The sequence below is a fragment of the Camarhynchus parvulus genome, chromosome 3, assembly GCF_901933205.1.
Source record: "Camarhynchus parvulus chromosome 3, STF_HiC, whole genome shotgun sequence".
Lineage (NCBI taxonomy): Eukaryota > Metazoa > Chordata > Aves > Passeriformes > Thraupidae > Camarhynchus > Camarhynchus parvulus.
Window position 1 is genome coordinate 7,655,472 of NC_044573.1, and position 20,659 is coordinate 7,676,130.

At 42.0% G+C, this 20,659-nt stretch overlaps 2 protein-coding genes across 3 annotated transcripts in view; one reads left to right on the plus strand and one right to left on the minus strand.

Annotated features, from left to right (window-relative positions):
* The window catches only part of NVL (nuclear VCP like), a 41,164-nt gene extending 31,722 nt beyond the window's left edge, over positions 1-9,442 (plus strand). The window contains exons 20-23 of one of the 2 annotated variants that reach the window (XM_030944858.1): positions 420-496; positions 1,988-2,076; positions 5,944-6,011; positions 7,773-9,442. In XM_030944858.1, coding sequence (XP_030800718.1) covers positions 420-496; positions 1,988-2,076; positions 5,944-6,011; positions 7,773-7,817 — 279 coding nt within the window. In that variant the 3' untranslated portion in view covers positions 7,818-9,442. Of the gene's footprint in view, positions 1-419; positions 497-1,987; positions 2,077-5,940; positions 6,012-7,772 lie in introns of both variants that reach the window. The other variant, XM_030944857.1, reaches the window with a different exon arrangement.
* Positions 9,443-13,791: 4,349 nt separating this feature from the next.
* Positions 13,792-18,643, minus strand: DEGS1 (delta 4-desaturase, sphingolipid 1). Its single transcript, XM_030944859.1, has 3 exons — positions 18,467-18,643; positions 16,955-17,697; positions 13,792-14,799 (listed from the first exon to the last, which is right to left on the minus strand). The coding sequence occupies exons 1-3, from the start codon at positions 18,546-18,548 to the stop codon at positions 14,653-14,655; spliced, it is 972 nt and encodes a 323-aa protein (XP_030800719.1). The 5' UTR covers positions 18,549-18,643; the 3' UTR covers positions 13,792-14,652.
* Positions 18,644-20,659: the final 2,016 nt, after the last annotated feature.

Below are 20,659 nucleotides of genomic sequence, written 5' to 3' on the forward strand. Positions count from 1 at the left end.
CTAAGCTGACATGCCTATTGCTTAGCTGTTTGATTTCAGCACACAGTAAAACCAGAGGAAGTTCAGCTAAACAAGCTGCTGAAGCACCCAACTTTTATTAAAAGTAAGCCCACGTATGGAATAATGTTGTTACAATGCCCTGGGACAGGCTGGCCATCATTTCTTTAGAGAAAATCTAATCTGTGGGTGGCAAGTTAAAATTCACCATTGCTTAACATTTTCTAATTAAATGGCTTTAAGGCTGATTATCCTTCTTGCCAGTTTGAGGTTAAAAATATTTATATTTGTGGATATTGCAGGAATCTTGTCAGATACTTATATGATTCTGGATTAAAGAAACTTCATCACTTCAGGGATGGTAGATGTAAAAGAAAAAGAGTTTTCTTACCTTCTCTTTTTCCTTACCTCAACTCCTTTAGGATGGCACCAGGCCTCCCCTGGACAGTGATGTGAGCCTGGAGGAAATTGCTTACAGTGAGCACTGTGATTGTTACACGTGAGTATCTTCTACTTTTGACGTTCACACTTCATGTGCAGTGCCAGCAGTCTTTGGTGCATGATCAGCTGTGTTTTCTTGGTATTATTAATAGAGTTTATTAACTTTATAAACCTTTTCCCTTAGGGTATTTTTCTTGCTTTTCCTTGTGGTTTTTTTTCCAAGAAGTTGGTAGGAATATATGGATGCTAAAGTCTTCTTCCTCTGGAATAGTCTTCACATTGCAAATACAGAACAGTGGAGGCCTTTTGGTTTCCTTTGGTTTTATTTTATAATTCTTGCATCATCTGAGGAACAAAGAGCCCTCTTTAAGTTGTGGGCCCATACACAATGGTGATGAAAGCAAATTGGTTAAGCAGCCATAAGCAGCTTGTTCTGTCACAGAGTTGAGAGCAATCTGTTTGACAAAGGAATGAGGGCCCATTTCAGCTTTGGGAATAGCAAGGTGTGGCTTTAGGGAAAGCTTGATGACCATGCCTGTCAGAATAATTTGCAGTTATGGTCCATAAAACTTAAAAAGCTTTAAGCTGTCCAATAATTTAGTAATGCTCAATGTTTTTATGGAGCTCACAAAAGATAAAGGTTATGACAGGCTGCTTGCCACAATATTATTGGGAAAGATGAGTAATTTTTCTTTCTACACCTTTCACTCACTGGTTTATAGTTCAGAGGTTTTTTGTTCAGTGTGTGGAGGTTTTGGTTTGTTTTTTTCTTGTGGGTTTTTTGTTTGAGATTTTGTTGTCTGGTTTTGGGTTTTTTGATGCTTGGGTATATCTGTATTTTGAGTTTGGGGGTTTTGTGTGTGTGTGTGTGCATGTGCTTGGGTTTTTGTTGTGGGTTTTGATGGTTTTGGTTTATTTGGGGTTTTTGTTTTATCTGGTTGGGTTTAATTTTTGATTTTTAAATACTTTATGTCTAGTACCCCCAAATGAAGCATGGGGAGTTAATTTTGAAATTTTTTTTTTGTTTGATGACTTTCACCAGCTGAAAGACATGTGAAAGCTGTTCCAGTTCCAGGAAACTGGAAAGAAATACTTAAACTGATCTGACCATGCTTTGTGGATACTATTATTTTAAGAGCATGTTAACTTTACTATTGATGCAGCTTTGAGCAACTCTTTTTGTAATGGTGAGGGCTCTTATTTGAATCTCTCATAAGATTTATTAAAAAAAGAAGTTATGTTCCTAAGAAGTGGCACAGTATTAATCAACCCTTTGGCATTTTCAAAGATGCTGAATGGGGGTTTAGCCTCTTCCCTTGCTTCTCATTAATTTGATCTTAATTTGTGGCTAAAATCTGAAGGGCATCACTCCATAATGAAGGTTGCAGACTACATAATCATCAGGCCTCTTTCCAGTGTTCTTAGGATGAAACTTTGTGACAGTACAACCAAATTTTAATGTCATTTTGAGTGTGTTCCTATATGCCATCAGCAAAACAGAAGTTTATCAGCAATTTATCCCCAAATAACCTGTTGTTTGTATCTCTAGAGGGGCAGACCTTTCAGCTCTGGTGCGTGAGGCTTCCATTTGTGCCTTGAGACAGGAAATGGCCCTGCAGAATACTCAAAGCAAAAAGGGTAAGAGAGCTTTAAAAAGAAAATCTTAACTGAACAGTGACAAGGTAAATGGAATATCAGGTATTTAAAGGAGTTGAAGACAAGCGTAAGGCTGTGAAAGCTGTACATTATTGATTGATTGACTTCTGAGCAAAACAAAAATTGAGTCAGATAAGGGGAGGTGGGGGAAGGTACAGGAAAAATGGTTATGCCAGAAGTCAGCACAATTCTTTTTTTTAAAGAATTGAAGGTTGCAGCCTTAAAGAAAGGTTTCTGTTAAACGGTTATGTAAACTGATTATTTTCTAGACTAAATAAATACACCGTTGGCAATTTCCCCTGTCACTATCAGAGACTGTATCACTGATGTATTTGGAGGAGGGTTGTAAACTGCACATTCCCTGGTTTCCTGGTTTTGGCACCCAGCTGTGTTGTGTAACTGAACACGTACATCCAGCACCGATGGACTTGGGAAGATCTGTGCCACTTTTGATCTTTGGTGCTTAGCTCATCAGTGCCTCTTGCCAGGACTTTAACAGGAAGTTATAAATTGATTCAAGTACAATCTCTGCCCTTTCGTTATCTGTCTGCACTGCTGGTTTAAGTTGTATTTTTGTGGGGATTTTTAAATTATAGATTGAGACTTTTATGTAAAATGCCTGTCTGTTTAGATTTCTTCCCAGTAATTTTGTTTGTTATTTTATCTTTAAGCCAAAACGCAAAGCTGAGATGGAATTGTGACTTTTCAGATTACGTCCTTGGAAAATATTGTAGGCTTTCATTATGCCCCTGATTTCTAAGAGTAACACTGGTATTTTAATGGCTTTGAATCATTCTTTTTGATCTAGTACCTATCCAATCTTGTCTGGATTTTAGCAACAGTAGATTACCAGAGCACAGTGTCTGTATTCCCTGTTCTGAGCCAACAAGCATGTTCAGCTAGAGGAGGAAAAAACCCTGAGCTATAAAAACCTTCCCTGTTGTATGACTTGGTTATCCATTTTGCTTGCTGTAGCTGGCTAAAACTCTTGATTTGAGGTAGAAATATCTGAGTTTATCCTGGTTATTTTGATAATTGTTCAGAATAGAGCAGGCTTTATTCAAAGCTGTTCATCCCTTGAATTCAGCCTTCACAGTTCAGATTGCAGCCTAAGCACTGACTGTGTGAATGTGTAGGCAGCCAGCAAGTCAGTAATACATGTACAGCTTGATTTGCATGTTTATAGCAGCTGCTGCTAGCACTGTCCTTGGGTTTCCAAGATGTCAGCCCTGATTGGTATGAAAACATGTGAGGTGGTCTCTGATTTGAGACCCTGTTCATTCTTATCTTCAAGATAAAGACTGGGGATTTTGTTCCTTCAGTGTTGAGCAGGACAAGCTCGGCTGCCTCCCCTCCCACGCTCTGCTTGGCTGCTGAGTGTCCTCCTCAGTCAGTCCTTTGGAATCAGGGCTGCTCCTTTCTGTGCTGGAGGAACTGTTGCAACTCCTTGTTATACCTGATACTTTCCCTCTGGAATAAAATCGGGGGTGTGGTTTTTTTAACACTTGGCAGTGGTTTGCTTGAAGGTGCTTTTAGAAAGTGAAATGTAAAGATATCCTTTTGGTGATATTTCTTAGGAGAATTCAGAAATTCTACTGCTAATCTGAACAGGCCTAGGCAAGCTGATCATGTTAGTCACTATGGTCTAAGAATTGCCAGATACAGAAGTTTGTTGGGGAAATTCCTAACAACTGGGCAGAGTTCCACTTTTATGCAGCACCCCTGGATTTTCTCATCATTGGGCCAGCACTGAATGCCCAGAAAGGTTCACTGTCATTTGCAAACTTGGAGTTTCACTTCTGCCTCCCTTCTCCAAACCACTGAAGATGGTGCATAAAAGTGGTTTCAGCAGCACTGCCAGAGTGGGCCCCACCCTGCTGCAGCAGTTCTGCAGTTTCTGTCAGGCTCCTCAGAAACTTTGGAACACCATGTGCTCCTGGTGACTTCTTCCCATTGACATTTTAACACACCTACCTTTTAGCTTAATCTTGGGTATTTATTTCAAACAGATCTAGTCACACAGAATGTACAGGATATGAGAAATAATAAGAGAGAGAGCCTGAGAGAGAGCCTTACTCCTATTTCAGCTGCAGTGACAAATACAGACCTTCTAAACCATGACCCTTTTTGTACATTTTTGTAAGAGATAGCCAGTGGTCCCACATCACCTGCAGTCTGTAGGGCTGATCTTAAGCAGAGAATCTGTGAGACTTTTTGTTAGAGCAGTTAAGACCAAATGTGGTTTAACAAGTGAGAATAAAGTTTTGCATCTTTGCAATTGAATTTGAAAAGCAAGATATGGTCCTTGTTTGATAGGAGCCATGTATCCCTCACTCATCTATTTAAATAGGAGAACTCCCAATTTCATATTTAGAGTCTTAAGTACATTGTCTTATTTTTAAAAGACTGTACTTGTTTATATACTTCATTATTTTAATTTAACAATATAAATTGTTTTAAATAATATTTGTACCTACTTGTTCAGACTAAATGGTTTGGTCATCAGAAATCAAGGCAAAGTGTGTTAAAGCAAGTAGCCAAGGTCTAGATTACTCACAGCTACATTTTCTACATGATCAAGCTTTGGGCAAGCTTTTATCACATAATAAGCATGAAGCAGTCTAACTTAACCTGCAGTGAGAGGTCAGCTACCTAGCAGGACATTTTCTCTCCCTGTAGCCTTGTCACAGTTTGATTACAATTACATGCTTAAAAACAAAAGTGAAAGCAAAATTAAATTCTCCTATCTTTATTGTTTTATGGAGTTTTAATGACTCAGTCTAAAAGTCATCCGTCTTCTGGGAAAGTCCCAGTTTGAACCTTTTTATTACTGTAAATAGCATTTCCTTGGGGAAATAGGTGAAATTCCTGATATTTTAAACTTGCATCTTCAGATTTTCCAGGTGTTATTTTATCTGGTAATAGGAATGTTGAACGTGAGCTCCAGAGAAGTGAGATGAGAAAGCAGTGAGGTTGTATGTTTAGTTCAGTGAAATTTAACCTTCATCTTTACCTGTGTTAAAGGTAATCATAACTGTAGGCTATTTGCTCTTCTGCTTAACACCTTAGACAAGATATATGTCATTTTTGATTCAGTATCTTCCATTTGCTTTTTAGTCTTTTACTGTATCAGCAGAAGATTTTTGTTCAACTCGGACTCAAAACAGATTAATGTTAAGAGTTTTTTCATGTTGGGACATCCAATTTAATGTGGCAGAGGTGGAAATAAAAGCAATAATCATCCTAATGAAAGAGATAAGAAGAATGCACCAAACAAGACTACAATTTGTATTTCTGACATATCTGGTACCTGTGCACAGTGTTAGCGGTAATTATTTATGTAGTGGCATTTTAGGATTTTTAAAATCCAGATTAAACAAGGCACTTCCTTGTGAGAGCAGAGGAATCTGTGACTTATTTGATGTATGCTTATGTTTTAACATACTAAGAAAACCTGTTCAAAATATTAGGAATAATTACTGTGGAGAGCTGCATTAAGGTCAAAAAGGCAATTTGCATAAACACAGGGAGTTGTAGCAGTGAAAGCTTTCATCACTTCTGTGTAATGCCAGATAAAGCAATGATATAAAACCAATTACTTAGAAATTGAGTAGAATTGGAATGATAGCAAAATGTTTTCTAGATACTTCTTAAATAACAGAGAAATTTAATATTGAATTTATGTTTAAAAAAAAGCCCAGAAGTGGAAGCAGCAGAATTTGAGGGATTCACTTCCAGAAAGTGAGTTAGTTAGGTTTCATGAATGCTACTTTGAAATACATGCAACAGTCACTTGATTGTCCCTTGTCTGCAATTTCAGTCATTTATTATGCTTTGTTCTTTAAGCAGAAATCAAGATTTCTCGTAAACACTTTGAAGAAGCTTTCAGGAAAGTGAAGTCTTCAGTGTCCAAACAGGTAAGGTAAAATTCCAGTATGTAAAGCTCATTACTGCCTTGGGAAGGACACTCTTCTGATGCTGGAGGCTGCTGGGAATGGTTGAGGTGGATTTCAAACTGACACTGCCTGATCCTGCATTAAACAAACCTGATGTCTGTGTTAAGGTCAGAAATTAAAGCCTCCCTTTTCAGCTGCACTGTATGTAGATGGCTTACCAAGATACCAAGGTTATTTTTTACTGTGATGCCTTGGACTTCACTGACATTCCCAGATTGATCATTAACCTGGCCTTAAGCTCTTATGTCTGCTGAGCTTTCAGTGTAGAAGTCAAGGCCTTTAGTGTGCACCACATCCTGCCACAACTTTTCCTCCCCTGTGATGATGACACACAAAAAGATGCTCAGCCTTTTCTGGTGGTGTGCAAGAGATGTAAATTTGAGATGGGACACAAAACACACTTCATGATCTCAGTTATTTCTTATCACTCTTTTCGTTATTTGGATTTGTCAAGGAAGTTTGTTCTAAGCCTTTCCTTATGCCCTTTTTCCTTTTAATGACTGAAAGGAAAGCTGTTCAGTCATCTTAATTACTATAATTTTGAAGTTAATATATAGGAATTGCTATTATTGCAGAGCTTGTGTCTAGGTCTCCATGTCTTGCCAAGAGTGTGCTGTGCTGCAGCCAGAATACAATCATGTATTCACATGTAGCACTAGCCAGAGAAGTTAGTAAACTATTTCCTTTCATTTTTATTGTATTTTGGTGGTCAGTGACCTTTCATAAAATTAAAAGTGATCTGTGGCTCCAAGAGCCTTTAAAGATGATGTTGGCTGTTGTTTTCCCTTTGCTAATCACTAAACAAACAGCCACAAAAATTTAAAACATCTCCTCTAAAATGGCAATGACAGTTAAGTATTAGAACATATTCCTTCTGGTTAACCAAAAATGTTATTCTGCATCTCAAAGGCAGCTTAAATATCACATATCTGAGAGTCCTATATTTCAGTTACATTCATCTGAAGATTTGTCAGTTAAATATTTTGAAATATCTTTTGCAATACAAGATACTTATGTCCCATTTCCAGCTGCTGCTTCCTATCTGCTAGACAAATTCAGTCTTGACAAAAACTACACTTTGCTGTGACACTGGAAAATTTTTTAAAAAGGCAATAAAGCTGCATCTTACTGATGTGGTGCATCTACCTCTTCTATCCCATACACATCTGGTTTTGGTTTAATTGGTTAACTCAAGATAAACAAAAAAAAATATTCTTTAAGCTATGGGCAGACATTACGTTCTGAAGCCAGATATTTCAGTGGAAGTATTCTGCTCCTCAAAACTCTCATTTTGAGTGACCAGTGAAAAGGGTTAAGGAACAGTTGGGTTAGACTAGCAAAGGCTGATCCTGTCTGTTCATGGTGCAGAACTAGAGGGGGGAGGAAAGTGTCAATTCAGCAGCTCCTGTGGTGGAGAGGGCAGTGCCTCCTCAGTGAAGCTGCCATCTAACCCAGCATGGCAACAGGAACTGTAAGAACTCTGCCTGAGGCCTCTGGGAATTACACCAGTGGTGACTCTTCCTGGACAGCCTCATTTATGAGCCAGGCTAATGGAGGTTTGCCTTCTTTAGGTTTTTGTTTGTAAATGTTTTAAAATGCAGCTAGTGACTCATAGAGCTGGTTTGTTTCACTTGCTTAAATACTACACAAAGTCACTTTTAAATACTGTGTAATTTTTTACCACTGTCTGAGGTATTTTTCCTCTTCTCTTGGCACTGTTAGGATCAAATAATGTATGAAGAGCTGCAGAAGTCACTGTGCAGGTGATACATTTGGACAATACCCAAAAGAGACTCACTACACTGGTGAAGAGTTCTGCAGTGCCTATTTTCAAGAGGCAAGTTGGAAAGAAGCTGTACTAAATCTATCTCTCAACTTTTTATACTTTTTATACCTGAAAAAATGGTCATCACAATCTACTGCTCTAAAGCATCCTTAATTTAACTGTCTCCAGAATAAAAGATACAATACATGCTTCCCTCTGATAACCATTTACATTTTCCAAATGAATGCTTTTAGTGTTAAAAAGCTAACACCATTCTGATCTATTTGGTGCCCTGAATCAGAAATCCCTGAGGCACAGGCCAACCCTTCCAGGTGTTTACACTGCTCAAACAGCTGTTTTCAACCACCAGAGAAAATTGCTGTTTCCCAGAACAAGGACAGTGAAATTAGGCTGGGAAAGTGCTGCACTGGATGTTATCACACCATTAATCATGCATTTTCCAAGGACAGTGACACATGAGTGTGCCAGCACAGGTTCTCTGAGCTGCTAACAGCTTCCTTCCACCTCACCAAAATAAACTGCCCACAGATGGCAAGCTGGGAGGGTCATCTAGGAGAGAGTAAAGTTTGGAAATTGGAGAAGTGCTATGATACTATGATTCAACCTAGGAAACATTTGAGTTAAGAGGTACTTAACAAGCTGGTTCTTAATTATTTTCCTTAAACAGATATATTTTCAAAATTGGGAAGCATCCAAGTCAAGACAAAACACTGAAAAGTGACAGATTATGAAACCTACAAGCCTTCAGGGAAAAACCCAGTGAAACCCCAGTGAAACAGTTTTTGTAAGCAACATTTAATCTCCTACTTGAATTCATTTAAACAAATACCCTGAACAACCAGATCTAACTACAAGACTGACCTTGATAGAGAATAGTACCTTACATCTTAAATTCTTCTCAGAATTGCCAGCTAACAAGAAATCTTGTTGCACCTTTTTACCCAAAGGTACACGTTATCACATGTAACTTAGCACCACAGACTTGAATTTTAAAAATATTGATGATCATGGCAGCTTGTTCTTACCACTGGGATTTTTGCTCAGCATGGGACAACATTCCCTCCCTCTCCTAGGGAAGCTGGTGCCTGAGTGACTCAAATTCTGACTCATCAGACTAACAAATTAAGCCCCTGGATATAAAGCAGATGCTGATTATGTGCCTGCTTTTAATTGTAAATCAGACTTGAAGCTTCAGTGATGGTTCCCAGAAATCCAAGATGAAGCATCACCATTTTCAATCAATACCAGGTTGGGAGGAAACCTCAATGATCAATGATCATCTGGTTCAAGCTTTCTTGGCAAAAAGCACAGTCTAGACATGATGGCCCAGCACCCTGTCCAGCTGAATCTTACAAGTGTCTGCCATTGAGGAATCCACCACTTCCCTGGGGAGATTTTTCACCATGAGAACAATCAAATAATGGAATAGTTTTTCCTCATTTCCAGTTGGAAGCACCCCTTACCCCTCATCTTTTCCATGTCACCCCCGTAGAAAGGGAATCTCCCTCCATCTTTGTAACCACCCCTAGAACATAGTGCTAAGTTCTCTCCCTAAGCTTTGTTTTCTCAAGGCTGCACAAACACAGTTCTCTCAGTCTTAGCTCATAATACTACAACAGTATAATAATAATAATGATACACTCAATTCACTTGAGTGGACCAATGAAAAGAATAAATTATTTCTCCTTTATGAATATACAGAGAAGATTCCTACCACCATACTTGATAGCTGCAGATGATGACCTTAAGCAGGAGTGGAGTCTTCAAGTCCTGGCATATCCACCTGAGAATTTTCCTTTCCTTTTATGATGATATTCCTGTGTATGTATGGAGCAAAAAAGCAAAGTAGGGCTTGAAAGGCAAGAGAAGGGAGGAAATGCTATCAAGGTGTAGGGAGATAGAATATAAGAAAATAAAGAGAGTGTAGAAAGTAATCTCACCCCTAAGGAGTTGCAGCTGGGCCAATTATCAAAGATTAGGAGCAGGCCTGACTTTACCAGGCCACAGCTGTAACCAGTGAGAAGAAGAGTGCTATAAAAGAGTGGGGTGGCTGGGTGAGAAGGGAGCTGGGGTCAGTTGGCTGCTTTGTGAAGAAGAAAGAGTCAGTGCTCTGAAGAGCTGCCCACGAGAAACACCAGGAAGGTGTGAAACTTTTGTGATAAGGAGACAGCAGTGTGGAACCCCTGCAAGAAGATGACAACATCAAGGGGCAGTAATAGCACTACAGTCTTGTCAAAACTGCCAGCACAAAACAGGTGTATTATTCAAGGTGTCTCATGATCAGGTGATAGAGGAAGTAGGACGCAGGAGGGTTTGAATGCACAAGAAAATCTGAAGTTAAGGTGAAAGGAGAAAAAGCCAGGTCAGTGAAGTATCCTGTCTGCTTCCTCACCTGGGCTCCATGTGCCACAAGGAGCAGGCAGGGGCAGGCAGCTGAATTCCATTTGCCTGCTCACACATGCTCCTTGTGGGAAATTCTGCTTAGGCTATAGTATGTATCACTAAAAAAACAACGATCCTTTGTACAGAGAAAATGGGAACTGCTTTAAGGAAGGAGCCTTTTCACCCAATAGAGACAAATATTTTGTTCTGCATAGGCAGCTACCACCCCTCCTAGCAGACATGCCTTGAGGTTTTGCCTCCAGTCACCTTGTTTCTGTTGTGACAAGATCAAGAAATTGTTCATCATGCCATTCTCCTCTCCCTTTTCCTGAGGCTAGCAACATATCAAAACCACAAGAACAAGCCTGTCCCAGAGCACAGTAGGTGCTAACATAAGCATGGATGGGGGGCAGAGGCAGTGCAGAGCACTGTCAAAAAGAGAAAAGAAAAATGCTGTCTTCATTCTTGGCTCAGTAGAAAACTTCTTCCACATCTCTGTTCTGACTAAAGTCTTGTATCCCACTGCAGGTTGATTGTGAAATAGATTTGCTAGAGAAAAGATAGTTGCATGGAGTTGCAGGTTGCTGTGCCAAAGGCAGATCCACATGATTCAGACACACCTATTTATCAGATTGCTTTCCTAAGACCTTGCAGAAGCAATGCTGGCAGACCCAGAAGTGCCTCCTGTGCCTTGCAATGAGCAAGCTAAACAGCAGAACTTGCTTTGCTCTAAGTCTTTTGAGACTTCCAAATTAAAGAGCACAGTTTCCAAAAGCTGTGCCAAACTACTTACACAAGGTTGCTGCTTCAAAGTCACTTTCTTCCTCTCAGTCCAGCAGGAGTAGGGCAGGCTGCAGTCTGTAGCACTGATGTTATCACCTGCTGAACCTCATCATTAAATAAGGAATGAACATCTTTAAGCTCTGCTGTGACATGCCACTGCATCTAACAGAAGAATAAATGTCAGGGAGGCAGAGGTGAGCCACTGACCTCAGCCTCTGACAGTGGCCACTTGCCATGCCCAGATCCATGTCTCAACACCTGGAGACCTTTGCTCACTCAGTGAGTTCACCAGAGGAGTTCTGAACACACAGCTGGAATTCTCACCTGTTCCAACTGACCTCTGGTTCCAGGGAGGAAGCCCTGCCCTGGTCTGAAGCATGGAGCTCTGCAGGCAGACACAGATGCACCCATTCAGCACGTTCCTGTTGGGAACAGACAGGTTCCACAGCAAATGGGGAATGCCAGAGGCAAGGGTTGTTCTGAAAGAGGAGCAGATCCACGCCTGTCCTGTGGGAAAACTAATGCCTAGTACAATCAGACTCCAGGATGCATTACTGACTCCACTTAAGCAGCTCCAGGTAATTGGGGGCAGGGAGCATTAAAGGCCATGCAAGGACATTTATTCTGAACGCTGCAGGTTATTCTAAAAGCCCTGAAGATTCAGAGCTCTGCACAATTTAACTGCAACTAAAATACTTGAGTGACAGTTAAAATCCCTGACTGATTTCACATAAAGGAGATGTTTTCCAAACTGACAAACTGAATGGAACAAACCCTAATAAACATGTAGAAACACCAAAATTAACTCATTCCATCTGAATAGATTTAGATAAAACCACTGGGTTAACTGTCAGGGTTCTTGATGCTCTTTAGGTTTAATTTGTTCTTCACCAGTTAGTCTAAGTTTCCTCCAACTTCCAGATAAAATGTTTCAAAGATTACACTAACAGCTTTCTGCCAGGTATGTTTTAATTGTATTAACAAAAACTATTTAAGTCCTTAAACCAATAACTAGATGGTTCATATTTGTATTTTTTAAATGTTGGTGTTTCATATTTCTATGTCATGTCTTTGGAGTAAACACCATGACATAGAACTTAAATTCATTGTTCATTTAGAATACATCAAACCAGTCAAGTAGGGCCAGCTGTTCCTAGTTACCTTTTCCCGTGGTGCAGAAATGCTGCTGCTTTTTAGGGAGGAAACAATGCTGGTTACCTCTCAAATGATCTGCTTTTGGCAGTTCTTACCACTGAGGTTGGCTGCTAAGGCTTTTTATGTATTACACAGGAATGCTGTGCCTGAGAAGGGTAGCTCCCAATGCTTGCAAGAATCAGACCATTGTTTAGATCCAAACTTAAATCTCACTAGCTCAGATTAACCTGATACAGTAACTTGTTCTCCAGTAGGTACCTAGCAGCAGAAAGATTATGGCAAGCACAGTATCTCCCTCAGAATTCTGCACCATTCAGTACCTCCTGAAGTGAAAATAATGTATTTATATTTTGAGTTGGAACAGAAAATCATAGTCTGAACACATTAAAACAAAAATTGCAATTTACACAAGAAAGATGGCAACTTCAGCCCTTTTAAAAAGCAGGAATTCCATTAAGTAGATAACTAAGACAACTAACTACAAAATTTTTACTCTGAACTCTGCTTGTCTTAAATATTCATGTAGGATAACTGAATTTCTTAACTTTAGCTCTTAGCCGTAAAACTTGGTAGACAATTCCCATCCTTCATCCAGCTATGAATAAATCATCAACACCAAATATAATTTAAAAAACAAACAGTGATATTAAATGGCTTAAAAAGAAACTGGTTTGCAACTTCTTCAGCCTTTACAAGTATTTCAACCCAAGTCAGTTTTCCTCTGCATAGGGAGGAAAGGTAATTTTTCTTTACAGCTCATCTAAATCACCATTCCATAGAAAGGTCTCAAATCTGCTTTAGAAATACCAAATTTCTCTAAAGTCCTTCAGCATAAGAGGACCAATCAAAAATTCACCCAGTATTACTTTAACCTTTTCTTTTTAATTACATGTAAAAATACTGGACAAGTTCTATTTTGACATTACACTCCACCCTGAGCAACACACTGGCTCCCTCACAGGTTGTGAGCATAATGAAGTCACTCTGTAGGTGGCTGGCAGACTTTCATACCACTTCTATTGTTTAGCCACAGATAAGGGCCCACACTTAAACAAAACACACATTAAAACAGCACCACAGTCGAGACCGAGTTAAGAGGTACCACTACAATCTTTTCAGGCACTCACCTTTTCAAAACAAACAAACACCCAAAAACCACCCCAAAATACAGGAGCTGAAGGCATCTAAAATTGAGTTATAGCAGCTACAACTTCCACCTTCCTCAGATTCCATCTTTGAGATTCATGAAGAACATAGCACAGAGCCACCATTTGAAATTTGAGGGTAATTTGTAGCCAGGTTTGACTGCTTAAAGCCAAGAAGGCAAATCTGCTGTGCTGAGGTATGGAAAGGTTCTGCACTGTGCAGCATGTCTATCTGTTGCAAATGAAAAATTTCCTAGGCAAGAAGTTTGATAACACCACCTCTGACCACATTTTAATATATAAGAAAGACAAGTATATATGGAGGGTACTGTAGGTTTAGGGGGAAAAAACCAAACAAGATTATTTAACAACCTTTCTGTGTACACAAATGACTAATGTGCTAATAGGCAGTATTGTCAGGGGCTGTAGCTAAACTTGTTTGCCAAAATAGTATCTGTTTTCATCCGTTCACTCTTCCATAAAAGCCAAATTTCCAAGTAAGTGTAAATATTTATATTTGAAGCCATAGTAACATGGTAATAATTTTTCTTCAAAGATCAGACAAGCCCCAAACTCTCTAACAAGACTTTTTCCAACATGAAACCCCACATCAGGTATATTAAGTTACCTAAATGCCACCTGCTCACTCTGCATGCCAACAGAAGCAGCTCAGGCAGTAGGGGGGAACCCTTGGAGTTGGCAATACCCTTGAATTCCCCACCTTTTTTTTTTTTAACAAAGAAGTCACAGAAGCCATCTCAAAGACACCAGTTTCATTCTGGTAAGATTGCTCCTTTAAGGTACTCTCAGTAGAAAAGGTGGAACTTTAAAGCATTGCTTTAAATGACATACTTAAACAAAAGCAGACTGAACAATTCTGTGCAAATTTAGTTCTTCCAACCATCAGTTTGGAAACACTTTCAACAGAATGTTTAAGTTAACAAATCATGTTAGTTTAGAATTAACAGGTAAGTACAGCATTTTAAAACTAGTCCTCTAAATAGCATGTTGAGGGCAGTACAATACATTGAGAACTTTTAAACTGTTATGAGTCAGACAGACATTTTATATAGATTTAACACCTACCAAAGTAAATTCTGTAACAAAGTGATTTTGCATTAATGCATATAACACTGATCCTTAGGCAAACAGAGGCACATTAAACCAACAAATCTGAGGACTGTGAGGAATGTTATAGCTGGTTGGAGTCTGCTACAAAATCCTTAAGGATGCATTGCTATGTTGCTGTACATCTTAATTCAGGACACAGGTGAACAGCTTTAGCAGGAAACCTTTATACCAGCCACTTTAAAGCAAGCAGACATTTCAAAGTTTTTTGGTTGCCAGAAGTTCAATCTTGCTTCACTTCGCCCTTTAATTGCCTTTTCATGCGCGAATATGGGCTGATTGTGTCATCCATCACGAAGTCATACAGTACTTTTATCCAAGAGTTATATTGGGGCAGGTTGTCATAGTATTCAGCTGCTATTTTCTTCACCTGAAGGAGAGATATGAGGTTTATTTACTGGTTATGTTAACAGCAGTTGTGGCAACTTTACAAACCTCAATGTGTAACCTGGCAATGTGTAACAACACAGGAAGTTTCATTCCAGAAGTTAGATCCTACAGGAAAGGCCACTCATGCCACAATGCAAACACCCCTTGAAGGAAAAAGCAATTCCCTAGTTATTAAGTAAATCTGCTGTGCAGTTTTTGGAGCTGCCAGAACAAACTCAGCTAACTTTCCAAAGTCCCTTCACCATGCTTCCTACAGGGTGATGGAGCTCACAAAGCAAGTGGTTTGGTTGCTATTGAAAGTGTGTGACTCAGTTCAATGCTGACTCATAGATATACAACTAACAGTAAAAAGGATGTTTTATGTTCTAGGAAGAGCTGTTTAGCACAGCTGTTTTTACTTGTCGTTTCAAGTCTCGGTACTCAGAAGAAAAAAGGCATTTTATTTCTGAGGAATACTTTGTTTCTGAGGACAGACTTCAAAGAATGGATATAAACTGCATCCAAAGACTGTTCTCAGTTCCACATGTTAGCTAGACCACTGTTTTAACTGAGAGCAGCAGGTTCAGTTAGGTGCCCACACTGCTGTTTAGGGCCAGCCACTTAAAACCTTAAAAACATGACCAGAACAAAAAGGAATTTTCACAAAATTCCATAGCTTTAGTCCAAAGAATAATATCAATCTGTTTAAGTAACAAACAAACCCGAGGTATTTACATGGCTGCTTTGAAGGCAAAGCTTGTTGTGACCCATCACACCTATAAAATAGCGCACCTAGGCAATCTACTTTTACTCCACAGTAATAACTCTCAGCTCACCAGTGCTGAGGAATCAAGTGTTCAGTACTCAGGGATCTTTAACAGACACACAGCAGTCCAATCCAATCAAATGAACTGCACTATTCCAAAAGAAGGCTTTGTTTTCTTATCAGAGCTGTGGATTATGAGTCTTGCAGCAGAACTGGGTGTCTACCCCTAGAATTAAAAACCTGGAAAAACTCATAGCCTACTTATAGCTAAAGTACCCATCCAAGAAGTGAAATGCTGGTTCACAGCACAGACCCAAATATCAAAGGTGAGTTAAAGCAACTTTCACTGCATTTGAAAGATTAAAATCTATTAATAAAAGCAATCATCTAGGTTTAAAAAAAATTACAAAAGACCACACAAAGCCTCAGCAAACCAACTGCATGATCTACCTGCCCTGCTAAAAGTGCTGGTGTAGTTATTTCAGCTGCAGTTCCACCACTGACAACAGAAATACCAATCAAGTTTGGACTTCACCAGAGGGATGATCTTACAAGGTCTCACTATTGCCAAATGCAATGCCAAAGCTGTAAGACCAACACCACAGCTGCTGTCAAATTGCAAAATTAGTATCTGATGAGAAACTGAAGATCCAGGTGTAACCCTGAAGCCTGTGTTCCTGTTCTTTAATTGGGAAACAGATACAGTGAGAAAGAAGCTCCTGCCTGTAAGTAGCAAAGGTTGAAGTAGGAGAAACTTCACCTCTGCTACTCATGCAGGCATGACAGGTCTAAGTCCTGGCTCCAAACTCTTAATTCTGCCTGTCCTACACTGCCAACGTACAGCTGATACTTATTTAGGGTTCAAAGGCTCTTGCCAGAGGAAACTGAAGCACTGCAGACTAGAGAACTTATTTAACATTTGTCAGCAGTACAACAAACATTAACAGTACCTCAAACCCTCTCTCTTCCTCCACCAGAGGATGTCCCTGATAGAAGACTGAAGGATAAGCACACATTACAGTACTGCCCTTAACATTTCAATGACAGAGATAACAAATCTCCAGAGGGAACTACAACCTCTTAACTAGTTTCTTGCATACTTACAAACAAGAATTCAGAAGACAGGCTGTAATTACAGAAAGCTAAAGTTAGTGCAAAGCATAAGATATGCGTTCCCTCCCCTCTCCTTTTATGGAAGAGGACTGAGCAGTAGCAAACTGGAAGCTTATTCAGGCTATCACTAAAATGCTTAATAATTACCTCCTTTATCACTCAACTTATAGTGTGGGGTTTCTTTTCGTTTTTAATCTCCCAACTTCCATTCTTCTTATTTTCATGTTAAATTAGGCCTTGATTTAAGAAAAAGTAATAACCTTAGAAGTTAACTTACCAGTGGAAGGCTCTTGCCAGGAATATTGGGAAAGTCATGATGTTCATTGTGATAGCCAACATTAAAAGTGAGCAAATTAAGTGGCCCATAGTAGGAGTAGGTCTCATGTCCTTTTAAAAACATGTAATGCTCAGCTATGAAGTGTCCTGAAATTGGGTGCAACCCAAGACCAAGTACTGAACCAGCAAGCATGTAAAAAATGGATTTGACTCCCCATAAATAATATATTGCCACATCAAAGGCGAGCTGAGCCAATAAATTGATTATTTCAAGTCGACTAATAGGTTTAGGATTGATGCAGAGAGGTCTAATGGCATAGAAAAAAGGCTGAAGAACAATCCATATGAACTTCCTAAAACGGGTGCAGAAAAACCAGCCCTCGAAGTTGGTAGGAATGTCCACATCGATGCCGTCACCGCCGAGGTAACGATGGTGATCCATGTGGTACCTCTTGAAGGAGATGGAGTAGGGGAGACCAAGAGGGAGGTTGGCAAATATTCCAAACCATCGATTCCACATGGCTTTGCAGTTGCCAAAGGCACTGTTGTGGGAGATCTCGTGAATAGCCAGAGTCATGGAGTGACTAATACAACTTCCAAAAACGTAAGCCCAGAAGACCACCCACTTCCAATCCAAGTCTTTAACCAGGTAAAATGCAGTCAGCTGTGCCAGAACCATCAGCACAACCACCCAGATCAGGTTGTAGTCTGGCTTCATCAATGCTTTGATCTCTGGATGTTTAGCTAGATAGGAAAAAATTAAATGAAGAAAAGTTATTTCAAAGCTCTCCTCATAGCCAACTATCCCAATTAGATTACAGTTTTTTCCTCCCTTTGTCCCAATTAGGAATTGTCTGCAAAGATAATGAAAACGCGTGACCTTTCCACTTGAGATACTTACTGCTATAATGAATCATTTGCAACCAAGTCGTTTTAGCACTTTTGCGTTGCTCAGCAACTACACACGTACATGTCAAGCACCAGTACCACATGAGCCTCCTCAGGAAGGAAACGCCTCTGAGCCGACAACCCCCGGTAATTCAGAAGGGCTCTCGAAGGCTCAGCCCCGATTTCAGCGCCGCACTCGCCGCCGCTATCCGCCAGCCCCGGCCGAGACGCGGGTGCCGCGGTGACCTCTGCGCACAGCGGCCCCGGCACCGCCGCACCGCCCGTCCCGCTGGCAGGGCGCGGCCCGGGGCCGCCGGGGAACCGGGGCTCCTATTCCGCCGCTCGGGATGGCAGCCCGGACCGCCGCCGCCGCCCCGCGCCTCGGGCTCGGCCCCCGCAGGCGGCCGCCCCCCCGCTCCTTTCCCCGCTCCTTCCCTTCCCTTCCCCTCCCCGCCAGCGCCGCCAAGGCGGCGGCTCCCGCCTCCACGTACGCGGGCCCGGCCCGGCTCCGGCCGCCCCGCCGGGAGGCTCCGGGGGCCCGCGGCGCCCCCCGACAAGGGCGGCCATCTTGTGGGGTGCCCGTGCGCGTCCCCCCCGCTCCGCCACGCAGCCGGCGGCTCCTCACCCAGGATCTCCTTGCGGCGGTCGGCGTGCGGCTGGTCCGTGTAGACCCACTCGAAATCCTCCCTGGCCACAGTGTTCCCCATGGCGGCAGCGAGAAATCCCCTCACCGACTGCACACCCGCTGCGCCGAACCCCCGCTACCGCACTTTATAGCGCGGCGGAGGCGGCCCACGGCCACGCCCCTCCCGCCCCGCCCTCGCCGCCCATTGGCCGCCGCCGGCAGCTGGGCGCGCTCCCGCCGCCGCTGCGCCCCCTGGCGGCGGGGCGGGCGCTGAGGGGCTCGGGGAGCGGGGAAGGAGCAGCGCTCAGGGCGAAGGAAAACAGCCTTCAGAGCGGGACAAGAGCAGCCCTCAGGGCGGACAGGAGCAGAGGAGCAGGCCTCAGAGCGGGGGACAGGAGCAGCCCTAAGAGCGGGCAGGTGTAGCCCTCAGAGCGGACAGGAGAGCCCCGACAGGGCAGGAGGCCCTTCAGACGGGACAGGACGCCCTCCAGAGCGGGCAGGGAAGCCCTAAGAGCAGGACAGGAGGGCCCTAGAGTGGGGAAGGGAGCCCCTCAGAACGAAAATAGTCCTCAGAGCGGGCAGGCCCCCTTCGGAGCGGAGACAGGAGCAGCCCTCAGACAGGGCAGGAGGAGCCTTCAGACGGGACAGGAACAGCCCTCAGAGTGGGCAGGAGAAGCCCTAAAAGCAGGACAGGAGGAGCCCTTAGAGCGGGGGACTGGAACAGCCCTCAGAGCGGAGAGAAATAGTCCTCAGAGCGGGACAGGAGCAGCCCTCAGAGCGGGGGACAGGGGCAGCCCTCAGAGCGGGACAGGAGCAGCCCCCAGGGCGGACAAGAGGAGCCCTCAGAGCTGGGAAAGAGCAGCGATCCGCCGTCCTAAACCCCCGTTCCCGTGAGCTGCTGTCCTGGTCTGAGCCCGTGCTTCCAGGCCCCTGCCTAAAGGTACTGAACTACAACTCCAAACGCCTGGAGCAAAGTCTCCGTTTCCTTCCCTTTTTGTAAGGGTAAGATATTTGAAGAACTTCTTTGACAAACTCCTCTGTAAGAATTTACCTCCATTTAATCTGTCACTGCATGTATTTGTCATAAAACACTGATTGTGGGCAGTTCAGTGAGAAATATTACCCTGTGTAGAAGCTGAACTACTACTTGCTTGGAATTTCAGTTGTCTGCTCATAATAATCTACAACAGTAGATCAAAAATCCACTCAAATTAATCTAAATCAGCAGTAGTGATAAAAACAATGGAGGCTATTATCACAAAGTAAATTATGCCTTATCTCTTCAGGTAGTGTTAGTATCTCAAGGTTATGATTCATCACTTTAAATTTATTAGTAATAACGAGTACAAAAGGCCCATGCCTACAAGCGGCTGGAAGTCCTACATGCAACAGGGCTATTGAAGGGGAAATTCAATCCCTCCCTGGAAATGTCTGCAATTCTGTGAAGCAGTGGGCAAAGCACAGGATCTGTAAAACATAGCACTTTTGTGAATAGTTTGGTTTGCGTACATTTTAATTAGGGCACATTAGGGTGAGATTTAGAAGTGAAAAATGCAGCAAGGAGGTGAGACATGGGAAAGTTTTGCTCAGCCTTTCCCTCCCCAGTCACAAAATCTGAACTGTGCAGACTGGTGCAGCATAAGAGGCAAAGCAGATGTCTAGATTGCATCGAGGCTCTGTGACCTTGCCAGGTTTACTTTTTGGTCAGTGACCATTTCACAATAAACCAGGAAGCTTTGGGGTTGCCAGTGCAGCAGCTGACTGTAGAATCGCCGGGGTCACAAGTGTTTCACTCAGCTGCACTCCAAACACCACATGTAACATTTCTGACAGCGTTCCCTTCTGGTTGGAGTTCAAATACTAGCACTGCTAATTATTGTGCTAAGGACCTCCTCACCCATGGGAAAGATCCAGCCAAAAGGAGTGTGGCAGCAGGTGACAGGAGCACTGGAGGAGTGACAGCACATGAGGAATTTGGTACACAGACGCAGGTTTACAGCAACCACAAACATACATAGGTTTGTAAATGGTCATGAATTTCAGTAGGGCAATTAAACAGAAGATCCCAGGTTTATAAACTAAACATTCCAGAGCAGTTAAACAAGGCTTAAACAACTAAAAAAATATATTAAATAGGAAAGCTTTGGACAATTTAATTGCCCAAGTGTACTGGAGAGCGAAGTGTTTTCCCTA

Coding starts and splice junctions, on each gene's coding strand:
- DEGS1 (XM_030944859.1), bottom strand. CDS start 18,548: ATGGGGAACACTGTGGCCAGGGAGGATTTCGAGTGGGTCTACACGGAC. Junction 17,698..18,466: donor CCGCCGCAAGGAGATCCTGG/GTGAGGAGCCGC, acceptor TTTCCTATCTAG/CTAAACATCCAGAGATCAAA. Junction 14,800..16,954: donor CTGGCAAGAGCCTTCCACTG/GTAAGTTAACTT, acceptor TCTCTCCTTCAG/GTGAAGAAAATAGCAGCTGA.